This window comes from Atractosteus spatula, chromosome 1 (genome assembly GCF_055471065.1).
Source record: "Atractosteus spatula isolate fAtrSpa1 chromosome 1, fAtrSpa1.hap1, whole genome shotgun sequence".
Classification (NCBI taxonomy): domain Eukaryota; kingdom Metazoa; phylum Chordata; class Actinopteri; order Semionotiformes; family Lepisosteidae; genus Atractosteus; species Atractosteus spatula.
Window position 1 is genome coordinate 20,048,104 of NC_142706.1, and position 13,603 is coordinate 20,061,706.

At 37.5% G+C, this 13,603-nt stretch overlaps 1 protein-coding gene across 4 annotated transcripts in view; it reads right to left on the bottom strand.

Annotated features, from left to right (window-relative positions):
• Positions 1 to 9,948: 9,948 nt before the first annotated feature.
• The window catches only part of corin (corin, serine peptidase), a 69,770-nt gene continuing 66,115 nt past the window's right edge, over positions 9,949 to 13,603 (bottom strand). For all 4 annotated transcript variants that reach the window (XM_088924040.1, XM_088924202.1, XM_088924118.1 and 1 more), the window contains exon 22: positions 9,949 to 13,435. In XM_088924040.1, coding sequence (XP_088780166.1) covers positions 13,253 to 13,435 — 183 coding nt within the window. In that variant the 3' untranslated portion in view covers positions 9,949 to 13,252. The remainder of the gene's footprint in view (positions 13,436 to 13,603) is intronic.

A 13,603-nucleotide genomic window follows, 5' to 3' on the forward strand; every position in this document is an offset into this window, starting at 1 on the left:
AGCAGAATGTGCATTTGGGGATGAGAAGACTGTCACACAGACAGACACATTTTATTACTGTAGCTCATCACAAATCTGTTTAGATATTGGCATGCATCCTGTCCTTGTTTCAACTTACAGAAAGCAAAGCGAAATTCAAAATCTCCTTCAGTAAACACAAAAGCTTCCTTTCCATTAGGCATAGTTGCTGTTGATATGACATTAAGCATTCCTAAAGATATGCATCAAAAACATATTTGTGATAACTGATATATTTACTATGTTTGGTTGGGCAGTATTAACATATTATTTAATAATAATAACATATTATTAAAATGCTTTGGCACCAGTGCATGTTCATTGGCAAATTTTTATCCAGCTACTGTATGTGGTTGTCCAGAGTGCTTTCATCCTAGCCAGGGAGCTAATTGTTTGACTCACATTTGATCGAAAAGTAGTGTATAATGGTTATGGCTTTAGGGATACCTGGTTCTTGAGCACTTTAATCAAACCTTTACTGCTGTACATATACTGCACAATGAGGAACCAAAACAAGATTATTTACTCTGTTGCATTCACAGTTGGCTGCACATTTCTATAGGTATATAGATATTCTGGGGGGGAGGAATGCCAGAGAGACATGAGATCCTTTCAATCTGATGCTCAGTCTTCCTAAAGCTGAATCAAGACAGGGAAAGTTGAACCTCACTATGGGAGCATGGGAGCATCTTATAGAGGGAGCTACTAATGTAATCTAAAATGTGGAAGACCTGTGTTTAGAAACCATGTAGAATACAGTAGGTGTTTGTGAAGTGCTCGGGCCTACAAAGCCTTGGGTAGAGTGTAAACAGAGGGGTATGAGGGAGTGTTGCCCTTATGTTGTATATTTCCCTGACCCACCTCATCCGGTTTGACTGGGTGTGACCACAGAATAAAGAGAATCCATGCAGGGATTTGCACTAAAATATGTTATGAACTACAAAGATACAGTACAACCCTTGGAGCCTCCTTCTATCCAATCCTCACTAGAGGTTGAAGCTGGTGGTGGGCCAGTAGCTTGGGGTATTTGTGATTAAAGAAGCTTCCCTTATTTTTTGGGGTATTCAAGTACATACCTTTCCCCCATGGACATATTTTCCTGCTGTGTGGACTGGTTTATGAGTACTTTTAAAGGATTAAATATTTCAATAAATTATTAATTGATTGTCAATCCAGAGCTTGTTTGAGCAAACCCAAGATCAAACCACAAATTACCAAATACCTGAAGGTTCCTTCAGTGAAAACCCTCAGGCTCATAGATCAGTGAAAAGTTTCAGACTAACCACCACACAGGCAGGGTTACGTAAGGTCCCTACCATTAATCCTCTCCTTGAAATTATCTTGAGACTTGTATTGTTTAGGACCTACATCTGTTGGCTGAAGTCCGAGATTAGTCACATTGATCTTTTAAATTATTTAGTAAGATTTGTTTTTGCTTATGCTTCAAGGAAAATAATCAGTTTGTGTAAAAGACATCTATGCATTGTCTCCAGCAACAATATCAGTTGAAACTGCTGGTATTTTCCTCTCATTATATAGAGTGAACATCCAAGTCAACGATTGTAATTTGATTTTAAAAAATAAGATAACATTTAAAACATTATACTGAACTACCCACAGATTGTCCACTTTATTATTTGTGCTTTAACTGTAAACACAGTTCCTAAATTTGTGTTGAATTTGAAGTATTGAAGTGTTGAATTTACACACTGATATTTATCCAGCATCTATCTGCAAATCCAAATAGATTTTAGATAATTGAGAGTTATACTTGGCTTTTTAGTTTCTCCACTGTTCACAATTAAACTCAGATTTGATAAAAGTCACACTTTGTATTTCACAAAAAAACAGTAATAGAACAGTAATACTGATATATAAATAACCTATTAAATTTAGAATGACATACATAATTTCTTCAACTCTGCCTTTCACTAGAATGTGTCAGCAGGTTAGATACATAATTCTGCTGCACAGACATCTGGATGCAGACACTGGTGTTGCTCTAATTCTGCAAAACTTCTGCCTGACAGCTTACTGACCTGTACGTTTTATCCAGGTGTCAGAATGCCTGTAGTTACCCATGTTCTCCAGCCTAAAGAGATGCTCTCACATTTCGAGAACTCTAAATCTCTGGGTGTAATGGTGGCATCCTGTGAATAAAGCTTAACAAGTACGTATCGGCTATAGCAGAAAAACTTTTCATTCATATCAGGTTCTTCCTTGGGGAACTGTTAAACTACTGCAGCAGGCTAAGCATGAATTTAGTGGTCTCCAAACAGAAGGTACCCCAATCTGGTGTCAAACTCTTGACAAGCTATGAGGCAGGACTGCCACAATTCTGTAAGAAAACAAATTACAATTGACAAGTCCCTCTTCAAAAAGGCAGGGGAAAAAAGAGGACATAAACAAGTCTTAGTTGTAAATGTTTTTCTGTAATCGTTTACTGGCATTTATTAATCTCTTCTCATTGGAAGAATTTAGACAATTTATTAAAGTTAGATAACCGCCAGACAACCTGGAATACTATCTGTGTGGAGTTTTCATGTTCACCCATGTTTGCGTGGGTTTCCACAAGCTGTAGGATTCCTCCTACAGTTCAAAGACACACTAGCTGGATAAGTGACTTCTGGGAAAATTGGGCATAGTGTGACTGTGTGTTTGTGTGTGGCCTGCGATGGACTGGTGTCCCATCCAGTCTTTATCTCGCCCATTGCTCAATATTATTATATGTAATACAGTATATATAATGATATATAATATAAGTACACGACAATAACTGAAACATACATTACGCATCAGATAAACTAGAAAATAAATGTATATGTGGTAAACGGGTGTTGAGACAGGTTATCTAGTACACTACTGTATGTCAAATAGAAATGAATCGTCGAGTTGGTGCAGACTGACATTCAGCAACTTCAAGTGTGTCTCTCATGTGATTCCTTCTTCTATGAATTCTAGAAGTTGCTTCTAGCAAGAAGACGTCTTCAACCCTTCCTATTCATATGCTGACCATCAAAGGATCCCAAGAATCTTTTCATACTGTATCTCACTATCAACATAAAAAAGCACTAGAAATGTTATTCTATTTTCATTTAATGGGGATCTCCTGAACCTTTTAACGGTAAATGTACAGCATAAAGCTGCTCAAATACAGAAAAGAATGGTTGACAAGCATGTTTATTCTTGACACTTATTAATGTTCACTTTTGCATTATTAGCTACAGTATACATGAGTAAAATATTAAGTACCTATAAATAATGCAATAGAGAGAATTCCACAGCTTCATGTTATCTCCGCAGGAAATTAAAAAGGGACATGTACTGAGGCCTCATAATTTTCTTCACTAACAGTTTTCTGCCAAAGATAGAGAAATAAGATTGTCAGCACATAAATAATATCATGTTTCAAGAACTTTTAATAGCAGTTTGGATAGTGAGCAGGGTGAGCAATATAGATTCTGTTTTTAAAAAAAGGATCTGGGTTGCATTGGGAAATATTAAAAATGTCAATTGGCTGAATTTAATATTTGAATACATATATATTTGGCATCTGCTCTTTCATCTGCTCTTTTCAACGGCAGCAGACATTTCACCATGCAACACACAAATGGCAATCTGCTGAAGCTACAGTAAGCATGTACTGTATGACCCTGATCAGTGCCTGGATGGGAGACCTCCTGGGAAAAACTAAGGTTTCTGCTGGAAGAGGTGTTAGGGGTGCCAGCAGGGGGCGCTCACCCTGTGATCTGTGTGGGTCCTAATGTCCCAGTATAGTGATGGGGACATTATACTGTAAAAAGCTGCCATCCTCCAAATGAGATGTAAAACGAAGGTCCTGACTCTCTGTGGTCATTAAAAAATCCCAGGGCGTTTCTTTAAAGGATTAGGTGTTTTACCCCTGTGTCCTGGCCAGATTTCCTATTGGCCTTTACCAATTATGGCCTCCTAATAATCCCCATCTATGAATTGGCTTCATTACTCTGTTCTCCTCCCCACTGATAGATGATGTGTGGTGAGTGTACTGGCGCACTATGGCTGCTGTCGCATCATCCAGGTGGGGGCTACACATTGGTGATGGTGGAGGGGAGTCCCCATTAAAGTGCTTTGAGTGGAGTGACCAGAAAAGCACTATATAAGTGTAAGGAATTATGATTATGATTATGCTTGACATAGACTGTTGTACGCCGTTGTTGTATATTTTTTAAGTATTGTGGCATTTTAGTCAATACTGCAGTAGTTTGGGGGGTTTCGAATAAACACAAAGCCTTTTACAAGGGAAACAATTGAAATGAGGATTATTAAAGCAACAACAAACAGCCACAGAATAGAGCCAGCAAACAACCTGAAACAAGTTTGACCTAGTCTCCTGACAATCAAGCAGATATCTAACTGAACCCTTTGAACCTCATATTTGCACCATGGTTGCCAGGCTGAGGCTACACAGATATCCATCCATTCATTCATTTTCTAGCTGCTTAATCTGATTCAGGGTCACAGGGAAGCTGGAGTTTATCCCAGCAGGGTCCACCCTGGAAGCAACCCGGTCCATTGCAGGATAGATATGGGCACAAACACATGAAGTACACTCACACGAGGGCCAGTTTTAAGAGAGCCCATTTAACCTGTAAGTACTGTACAGTATGTCTTTGGATGGTGGAATGAAACTATAGCACCTGAAGGAAATACGTGTTGACACATTGAAAACCTATTAACTCCACACAGACAGTACCCCAGGTCCAGAATTGAAGCCAGGTCCCCAGTGTTGTAAGGCTGCAGTGGAGAATATACCTAATGAATACCAGCTTATATTTAATGAGAATGAGAAGGTGATTTCATCACTTGACTTTGTATATTTTTTGCATTTTTAAATTATTCTATTACCATTATTCTCGACCTTTAATTTACCTGGTGTGAATGAAAATGGCTAATTCATGACTGCAAGATCATTACTGTACATCTCAGGACAATATTCTTTCTTACTACAGTTCCTTGTCAAAAGAGGAATACAGAGAGATAAGCTCAGAATATGGAAAGGAGTTTTTGGTGTTTCAGGCAGAGTAGAGTAATGAGCCTTAAAATGCAATAAGTAAAAGTGGGGTAATAAAAGTCAATGCTTAATTTTCGTTTGTGCCTGGTGGAATTCAGATATTAAATTCTACTTTACAACAGGACCCAGAATTGGATCTCAGGGTCAAAAGAAATGAAGAGAAAGAATCATTAATACTTATTATATTAATAACCAACAAAACTAATAATACTTCCTCATGGAATTGGAAAAGGCTTCACTCAGCTACAGCAAATTAACTTTCGATCAATTAGTGAAAGATTCTGTGGCCATGAGGATAAATTTGTTCTCCTAATCAGTCTGGAGGAAATGTCAATAATTTCAATCCCTATACCCTCCCAGAATGTCTCCAAGTAGGGGGGGGGGGGAGGGAGTAGCTGTCTCAGAGAAATCCCTCATAAACTGCCTATAGTAGCAGATGTTTCTTCACATTGATGGATACTGACTAGGCTGCCACTGCATCAACGTTTTCAGGAGCAGCATTCATTCACATCAAACTCAGGATTTCTTTTGTCCCACTGGAGAAGGTGGCACTTCATTGGGTGCAGTTTCATTCCTGCAGGCTTTCATGTATGTCCTCCTTGAAGCTATACATTTCCATGCTGATTGCCCACACCTACAATGACAGATCACCTAGATTCACCACACAAGCCAGCAACAGCACTCTCTCCATCTAGCACTCCAATATGGGGCATTACACTGAATGGCATAACCAGAGAATTGCCACAGCCCTCCATCTATTGAAAAAGGAGGTCTTAGATCTGTCTTTAGAAGCACATTCTATTCTATCTAACCATGAGAACATAAGAATAGCTACTAAATGAAATTTGTTTTTTAAGAACCTCTATGAGCAAGTAATGTTGTGCAGGGCATCATTCCTGGAGAGCAGCTAAAAATCCTTCCACATCACCTCCCTATTTAATGGGTTTCAACCAAGAGGAAGCCATTTGGCCCTCTTCGCCTGTTTGATAATTAATGGCAAATTAAACCAGGGATCTCATCCAGCTGCTTCTTGAGAGAAACCAATTTATCGCCTTTGGCAGCATAGTTGGGTAGCTTGTCCTTTACTCCCACAACCCTTTGCATCTGATATGCCTCCTGTTCTCTCACTTCCATGGACTGTAGATTCCATCTGAGTCCTCTTGCTTTGGTGCCACTGCTCTCATGAATTCCATTAATTTGGCTTTGACTGCAATGCAGGCCCCTGCAGTGACTCTGCCAGCCCTGCCAACTTTTACACATTGTTCCTTGTTTACTCTTGCAACAACTCTCATGGTGCAGAGCCATATCCCTGCCCAGGAACTGCTGGCTGGTGATGGCATGGAGGAATGCTGGTAGGAGCAAGCAGTTTTGAAATCAAGTAGCTGTTTTCGGACAAATACAGCTATAAAAGCCCCTCATATCCTTGATTTGTTATTAGTTATTTTCTCTAATGAGTTCAGTATTGGCCATTTCATTACAAATGCTTAGAGTAAGTGGTGGATCACTCATTCTTCATAGAGACGCACATTGTATTTGACTCTGTGCTGGTCACTGATTTTAATGATGTAGAAGAACACATTTACTGTATTTCTTTGTCACCAATTAGCTCTTTGACTACTTTAACCTTTCTTCTTTTCTGTTGAATCAATATTGACATGTAAACATGTATTAATAAAAAGAAACAACAAGCTTCTTAGTTTCTTAATAAGGCAAAAGTGATGTCGCAAAATTGCACCATTTTTTTTTCCAATCTTGCTTATATGATTTTTCATGCCCGACCAACAACAAAGGAATTCTTAGATGAAATGTGAGAAACAGTAGACAAACTGGTGTTTGTGTTTTAAGATTTTGTTTTTGAATTAATTGAAAATAAAATGGAATTAAAAGTCAGCAGTCTGTCTCTCTGACATTTTTTTAAAGAATAAAAACATCTGACTTCACACAACTCTCTACATACAGTACATCTTTCTCTCAGTGCATTCAAGATCAGTTTAAATGTAGTAAAAAGAAAAAGATGTTTCCATGCTATTTCCAACAGAACAAAACAGACAAAATATTAAAGAAGGTATCGCAATTCCTGGCTACGCTGCATAAAATAGGGAACTCAAACCATCCAATCACCAAGTATATGGACAGAGTTATTATTCAATTGATTCAGTTGAAACTGTTAGAGCTCAGGCACTGTGGTCTATCTCACTCCACAGGAGTGTGGTTATTGCTTCATTCATCTATGTATCTTTCCATTTTCTGACCACTTTATGAGATACCAGTCGTAGGGTGAACAGGAGCCTATCCCAGCAAGCAATTGATGCACAACATCCTGGACGGGACAACAGACCATCTCAGGGCACACAAAGACACAGACACAAACACTCACACCAGGGCCAAATTCCCCTGAAACCAATTAACCTACCAGCATGCCATTGGATTGTGGAATGAAACTGGAGCACCAGGAGAAATGGGTAGAATGTATAAACTCCCAGGGCTCCAGTGCTGTGTGACAGCAATGCTAACCTCTGTTCCTCCCAGCGGTGATCCTGTCAACCTAAATTTCTGGAAGCTGGACTGAAAGCTCCCTCTTGTGGTTATTGGAGTTACTGTATGTTTCTCTTTGTACTGTATTTCATCTTAATAGCTCATTGCATGATTCTCACATAATGTTTGTCCACACTCACAGAGTTGTAGAGGAAATGAATACAGTACGTTTACAGTGAATAATTGTTTCAGTAGTATTGCTTTATAGGATAACAAAATATTTATGCCAGAACAAGTTCACAAAAAAACATGAAGGGCTTTTATCTGAACTGAACAAAAGTTTCTAAAATGAGAATCTGTATACTCTAAATACCCATTCAAAAAGGCACAATTTTTATTAACACCAGAACAGCAAAATATATGAGCATGTGCTGATTGAGCAATGAATATCACCTGGATGCTATCAGCATGATTGAACACGGCCTGTCTGTGAGAGGTATTGCCTGGCGAATGAAATGTTCTGGTTCAGCGATCGCCCGACTAAGGCAGGGAAACCAGGTCTGTAAGGAATTGGCCATATATATGAAAGAAGAAGATCACCACACCTGCCCAGGACTCCCTGATCTAAGCTGTTTGGTCTGTATGCAGAATCAATGGGAAATAACCTATGCATTAGCAATAGGCATGTGGTTCAGGTCTTTATCATAATATTTCACATTTTGTAGTGATGAGGCTGGCTACAGGCAGCAGGTGCCACAGTGGTTAGCATCACTACCTCACAGCACTGCAGCCCTGGGGGGCTACCAGTGTGGTGTACACTACAGTATGCGAGCACAGATATCTTCTCCATGTGTTTGCAATTACTGTAATTCCTCCCACAGTCCAAAGACATACTGGTGGGTTAACTGGCTTCTGTGAAATTGGTGTGTGTGTGTCCCATCCAGGGTATATCCTGCCTTGTGTCAGTTGCTTGCTGGGTCCCCAACCCTGTAATGGATAATGTGTTTTAGAAAATGGATTGATTGATGGATGGAGACGAACTACCAAACTCCACTGGTGGGCAGTATCTATAGTACCTAAGTGATTTGTGGTGGCCATTCTGCAGTAGTAGCTCAGATAGAGATGTGAGAAATTAATTCACCAATTAAACTTAACTAAACTTAGTTTAGCTGTGAATAGGATAGATAAAGCAAGACTCAACTTCTATGTACTGCAGTGAAGACAACAGGGTCAGCACATCTAATGACCAGAGGTAGTCATGACATTATTTCTATATCTCATCTGAATGACAGGCTCCTTCAGTAATTCCTGTAATCACAGTAGCATTTGTTTAGAACCTCGGGTAGAGAGGGAAGAGAGAAACCTAATGGTCTGTCTGCAAGATTTCAGCAGCAACCTAATTTTTCAAAAGCGTTTTCTGCCTATATGCTACCTAGACATGGTGTAGCTTAGTTTATGAGATCTAACAAAATAAGTAAGCAAGATGATGCACTGTAGCTGCTGCTGGCAGACTAAAACTTTTTTTTCTGTTGGAATAAAAGATATTCAAATAGGTATATTATTTTTATATATGAATTTGTTCAAATAGTTATGCATTTATTTTAATAAACATGTTCAAATATACAGTACATTCTGACTCACCGCGTCTGTAACCGGTTTTAGATCTCAGGGTGAGGTAGATTACTTGCGACGGGTTCTTCTAGTATCATTGTAATTATTTAGGGCGAGCGTGTACATTCGGTCATTGGCGTCTATCAGTGATAATCACAGCAGCACATTCCCACGCGGGCGTCAGGGCGTTAGAACGTATTAGAAATTATTTTCTCTACTTTGGCGCCCTCTTCTGCTGACCAGCGGTGTTTCGCCTCGCTTAAAAGGATTTTATCCTTTCAAGGAGCCACAACATACTGTGCAGAATACTGTAGATACAGTATATTCAAATACGTGAAAATGCAGTCCTGCAGTGTGTAAATAAAAGTCTAGTTAGAACAAAAGTGTGTTGTGTTTTCAAAATGTGGGATAAATTTACAATTTTGATATTTATTTCAGTTAAAATGTTTGTCTTTTGATAGTGTAGAAAGAGCACAGGAAGGGAGAAATGATGAACACATAACACACTAAGTCTTCAGCGTTTCTGCAAAAATTCCAGTAACGAAATTCTGGAAAAAATGAAGGTAATGTGCGGAAATCCTTCAAAAATCACATTGGAAATTTAATATTAAGCACATAATTTGAAACATTTTAAAGTGATTAACATTTTATGGTAAACTGGAGGAAAATATTACATAAAAAGTGTCACAGACCACCTACTAACTCCCCAGATCTACCAGGTTTTAATACAGTATATCCATTTTGAAAGGAATGTCAGTTTGTGTTTGCATCCCGATTAAAAATTCAGAGACAGATTTTGTGTTGTTGACAAACTTTATTGTTCTCCACGTTAGAAGCTTACCAAAATCTTGCTAATAGAAATAAAGTCTGGTATGCCATCAATACACTTGCTTATATATTTTGAAATTTTAAATTGTCATATACTATTTCAACAACAATGAAGTGTAAAAATACTAAAAGATATGTCTGGGACCCAATACAGTATAATCATGTGTGCACATAGAAAGGCAGTATAAAAATATTTTAGAAAATTACAAACAAATTCTTTACATGGAATGTTACATTAAAACACTAAAGCATAAAGGTGTATATACATAAATATTTGTACACACAAATAATCTGACAACTATCTCTTGTGGACCTGATGCCAGATTTTCCACATTTTCAACAGTGATCTACAGAAATTCACAAAAACAGACTTTGGCATGAGTTATTCAGTGTCTTGTGTGATACATGTACTTCAGCTGTACAGTGAATGTACGAAATGATCATGTTAAACATCAGCACAACACCTAATAGTGATTAACGTCATATAACATTGAAAGTGTCTTGATATCCTTAGCCACTTTAACAGTACCCGAATATGGACATTCAAATTACTATGGCTGCGTAGATCAAAATCCTTTACAGATAAATGCGGCATGTTTTTTTTTTTCTGCAGGATTAAAAATCCACTAACAATGCAAAGGAAAAATTGACAGACATCACAGGGTCATTACAACAAACTGTCAAAAAAGTTTAACTTTTATGAATAAATATGAATAAATTGAAATGTTAAACTTCATTGGCTGTCACAATGATTTATTTTTTCTAGGCAGTAATCACTGCAACTGCATTATGGCGTTAGACTGAAATAAAGCAAAAATGTTTTTTGACGTTTGTCTCAAATTTGACCTAATTTATGTGAGTGACTACATTTTCTTGTTAAAAATCATTATTTAATGACATGAAACATTGCATAAAAGGATATATTGAGACCGTGTGCCATTTACCCTTATATTACCATAAAAGCCTAATCTTATCATAAATGAAACATAAAAGTGAGAATTTAAGGTATAACAACATACAAAGGTGAACATATAATCTCAAAGCAGTACACTTGGTTCTTGCTTACATGAGCTAGGAATAAGCATTGGCTTCATAGAAAAAATGAATTACTAAGGGAATTGTGGAAGCAATAGAATTTAAATTGAGGTACAATGGAGCATGAAAGTAAAGGTGCAGTGTGTTAAGAAAGAAAGGCTTCAAAACAGCTTAACTGCTAATTAAGCTTAAAAGATTAAATGTTTTCATTTTTGAAAAGGTTATGTCCTTACTGCTCCTCATCCTGGAGGCTCCTCAGGCCTGGAATACATTCAATGTGAGTTTGTCATGAGGATAATTTAAATGTACATGGACAATAGTGTTTATAGTTTTAATAACTTTAAATAAAACCCAATCATATGAGCCATTCATATCACCTATCACCCCTTTCCAACTTAAACACTGAAAACAGTTTATGTTTTTCTTTTACATGAATGTCAATGTATAGGAGAAAGTGAGCAGCTGAAAATTTAGAGTTCTGGTACATTGTAAGTTTGCTGAATTTAATTTAAAGAGCTACAGTATACAGCAATAAAATAAAGGTGCCTAAAAACCCTATGCTAATTTATAAATGTATTTATAAAGGTATTTGGACCACTATGTTTTTTTTATAATCAGTCAGTAGCCATTTCCCTGCAATAACTTAATAACAGTCCTCACTTGTGCGCTCTTCTTTAAAAAAAGAAGTCACTTAATTAATGGTGGCCAGTATTTCTTTTAACTCAGATGTGTAATAAATGGAAGGATTTGTGGTATTGATCTCAAATGTTACTCAAGTATGAACTTTAGCAAATAGCATGTAGCTGGCAAGAAATACTTCAGCAATTGTACAGTATTTGTTACTAAGGAGAGGATATCTTTTTGATAAAACCATTTCCTACTGATTTCATGACTGAGTGCTTTACATTTAAGAATACTACATTAACATACAGTACGTACCGTAACAATACTAAATGCGACACCATACAAGAAATTTAGCAAAGCCTTCAAAGTGTTTGACAATGCATCACAGCTCTTCCCTTCTAGATTATAAACTACTCAGCTGTACATAGTAAACACAATACTATTACAAGCATGAAGCCTTCAAGTATTTAAGGATTAATATAACTCCTGCTAAATTGTATGCCTCAAGAAGCAGCCATCTGTTAACAGTATATATCAGTGCTCTGCGCAATTTTAGCCTACAGTAAAATTCAGAAAGGTAAAAACCATCCTGTATATGTAAGAGGCACCAGAAGTTAAAGAATTATAGAGGCTTTGAAGGAATAACAAACAACTACATTTTGTCTTTTTAGAGTCTATATTGTATTGATAATAACCTATTCGTCCATCTACTCACTGTATCTACACACAAAATGTCTGCCAGCTTATTGTGGTCTATCATCTACTAATTATTGACTGCCTCCTTTGAGTTTTGTCTTTTCCTGGACTGCACTACTTTATTTATTGGTTTCAATATTATGATAAAGCCATATGGACGTGTCACTGTGTTAAGGTGCTCAACAGGTACTACCTGTTGAATGTAATGCCTTGATTGTAATTGGCAGTAATCATTTTTAAATGTTACTTCTCTGTAGATGTACTGTATTACTTTCCAGTTATAAACATAAGTAATACCTTTTTTCCAAACCACAGTGCAAAATGAAGTATATTAAGAAGACTCTGGATCTCACTTTTATACTGTGATAACATCTGTTCTTATTGTGCTTCCCTACTCATTTTGTGACATGGAAAATAACCATATTCTTTTTTGTCATCTATAACCATTTTTAAAGATGAAATCCACCTTATAGACTCTACTACAAAAGTAGGCCTACTTGTGCTGACTAGCATTTCTGTCCCATATAGTGTACATAAAATACAATGCAATCCTAATGTATTTGTCTTTATGAACAAAATGCTAATCAGCAATATAATGTAAATACTGTAATATCTCCTCTATTCACATGGCTCATGACCAAATGAGCACTTCCCCTTGGAATGGTCAAAGAACACAGTGACAATGATCTGAGAATTCCTGAATTCCAAGACAGGAGGCCTGCAGCATAACAGTACCTGCAGCCAAAGTTATTCTCCTCCTTCAAAAACAGTTAACCTTTGGTTCTTTGAAGGAGCTAACAGTTTCAAAAATGCCTTCCTAGCTTCTTTTTTTAAAAAAAAACTGTTAACCACCAAAAGCATTTTCATTTTTTTTTCTTCTTGTTCAAGCTCCATCCATGCTTGCTGTGCTGCTGGCTAGTTGAGGAAAAACGTGTGGAGATATATTTGCCTCTCAATCCACTCCACAAAATGCGTCACGTTGCTGTAGACTCCAGGTCCCAATACTTTGGAAAAACAAACTGATCCCCATGATGTGAGCCCGTACAAACTCCATCGTCCGTTAGGCTCTTGGCAAACAAGTGGGCCTCCACTATCACCCTGTAAGAGGAACAGACCATAAGCATACTGTAAGCTCTGATTTTATTTACATCCATTCATGCATTCATTTTCTAACTGCTTTATCTAATACAAGGTTGCAGGGGAGCTGGAGTCTACCCAAGCAAGCAACAGGTACAGGAAGGATAGACCCTGGATGGGACAACAGTC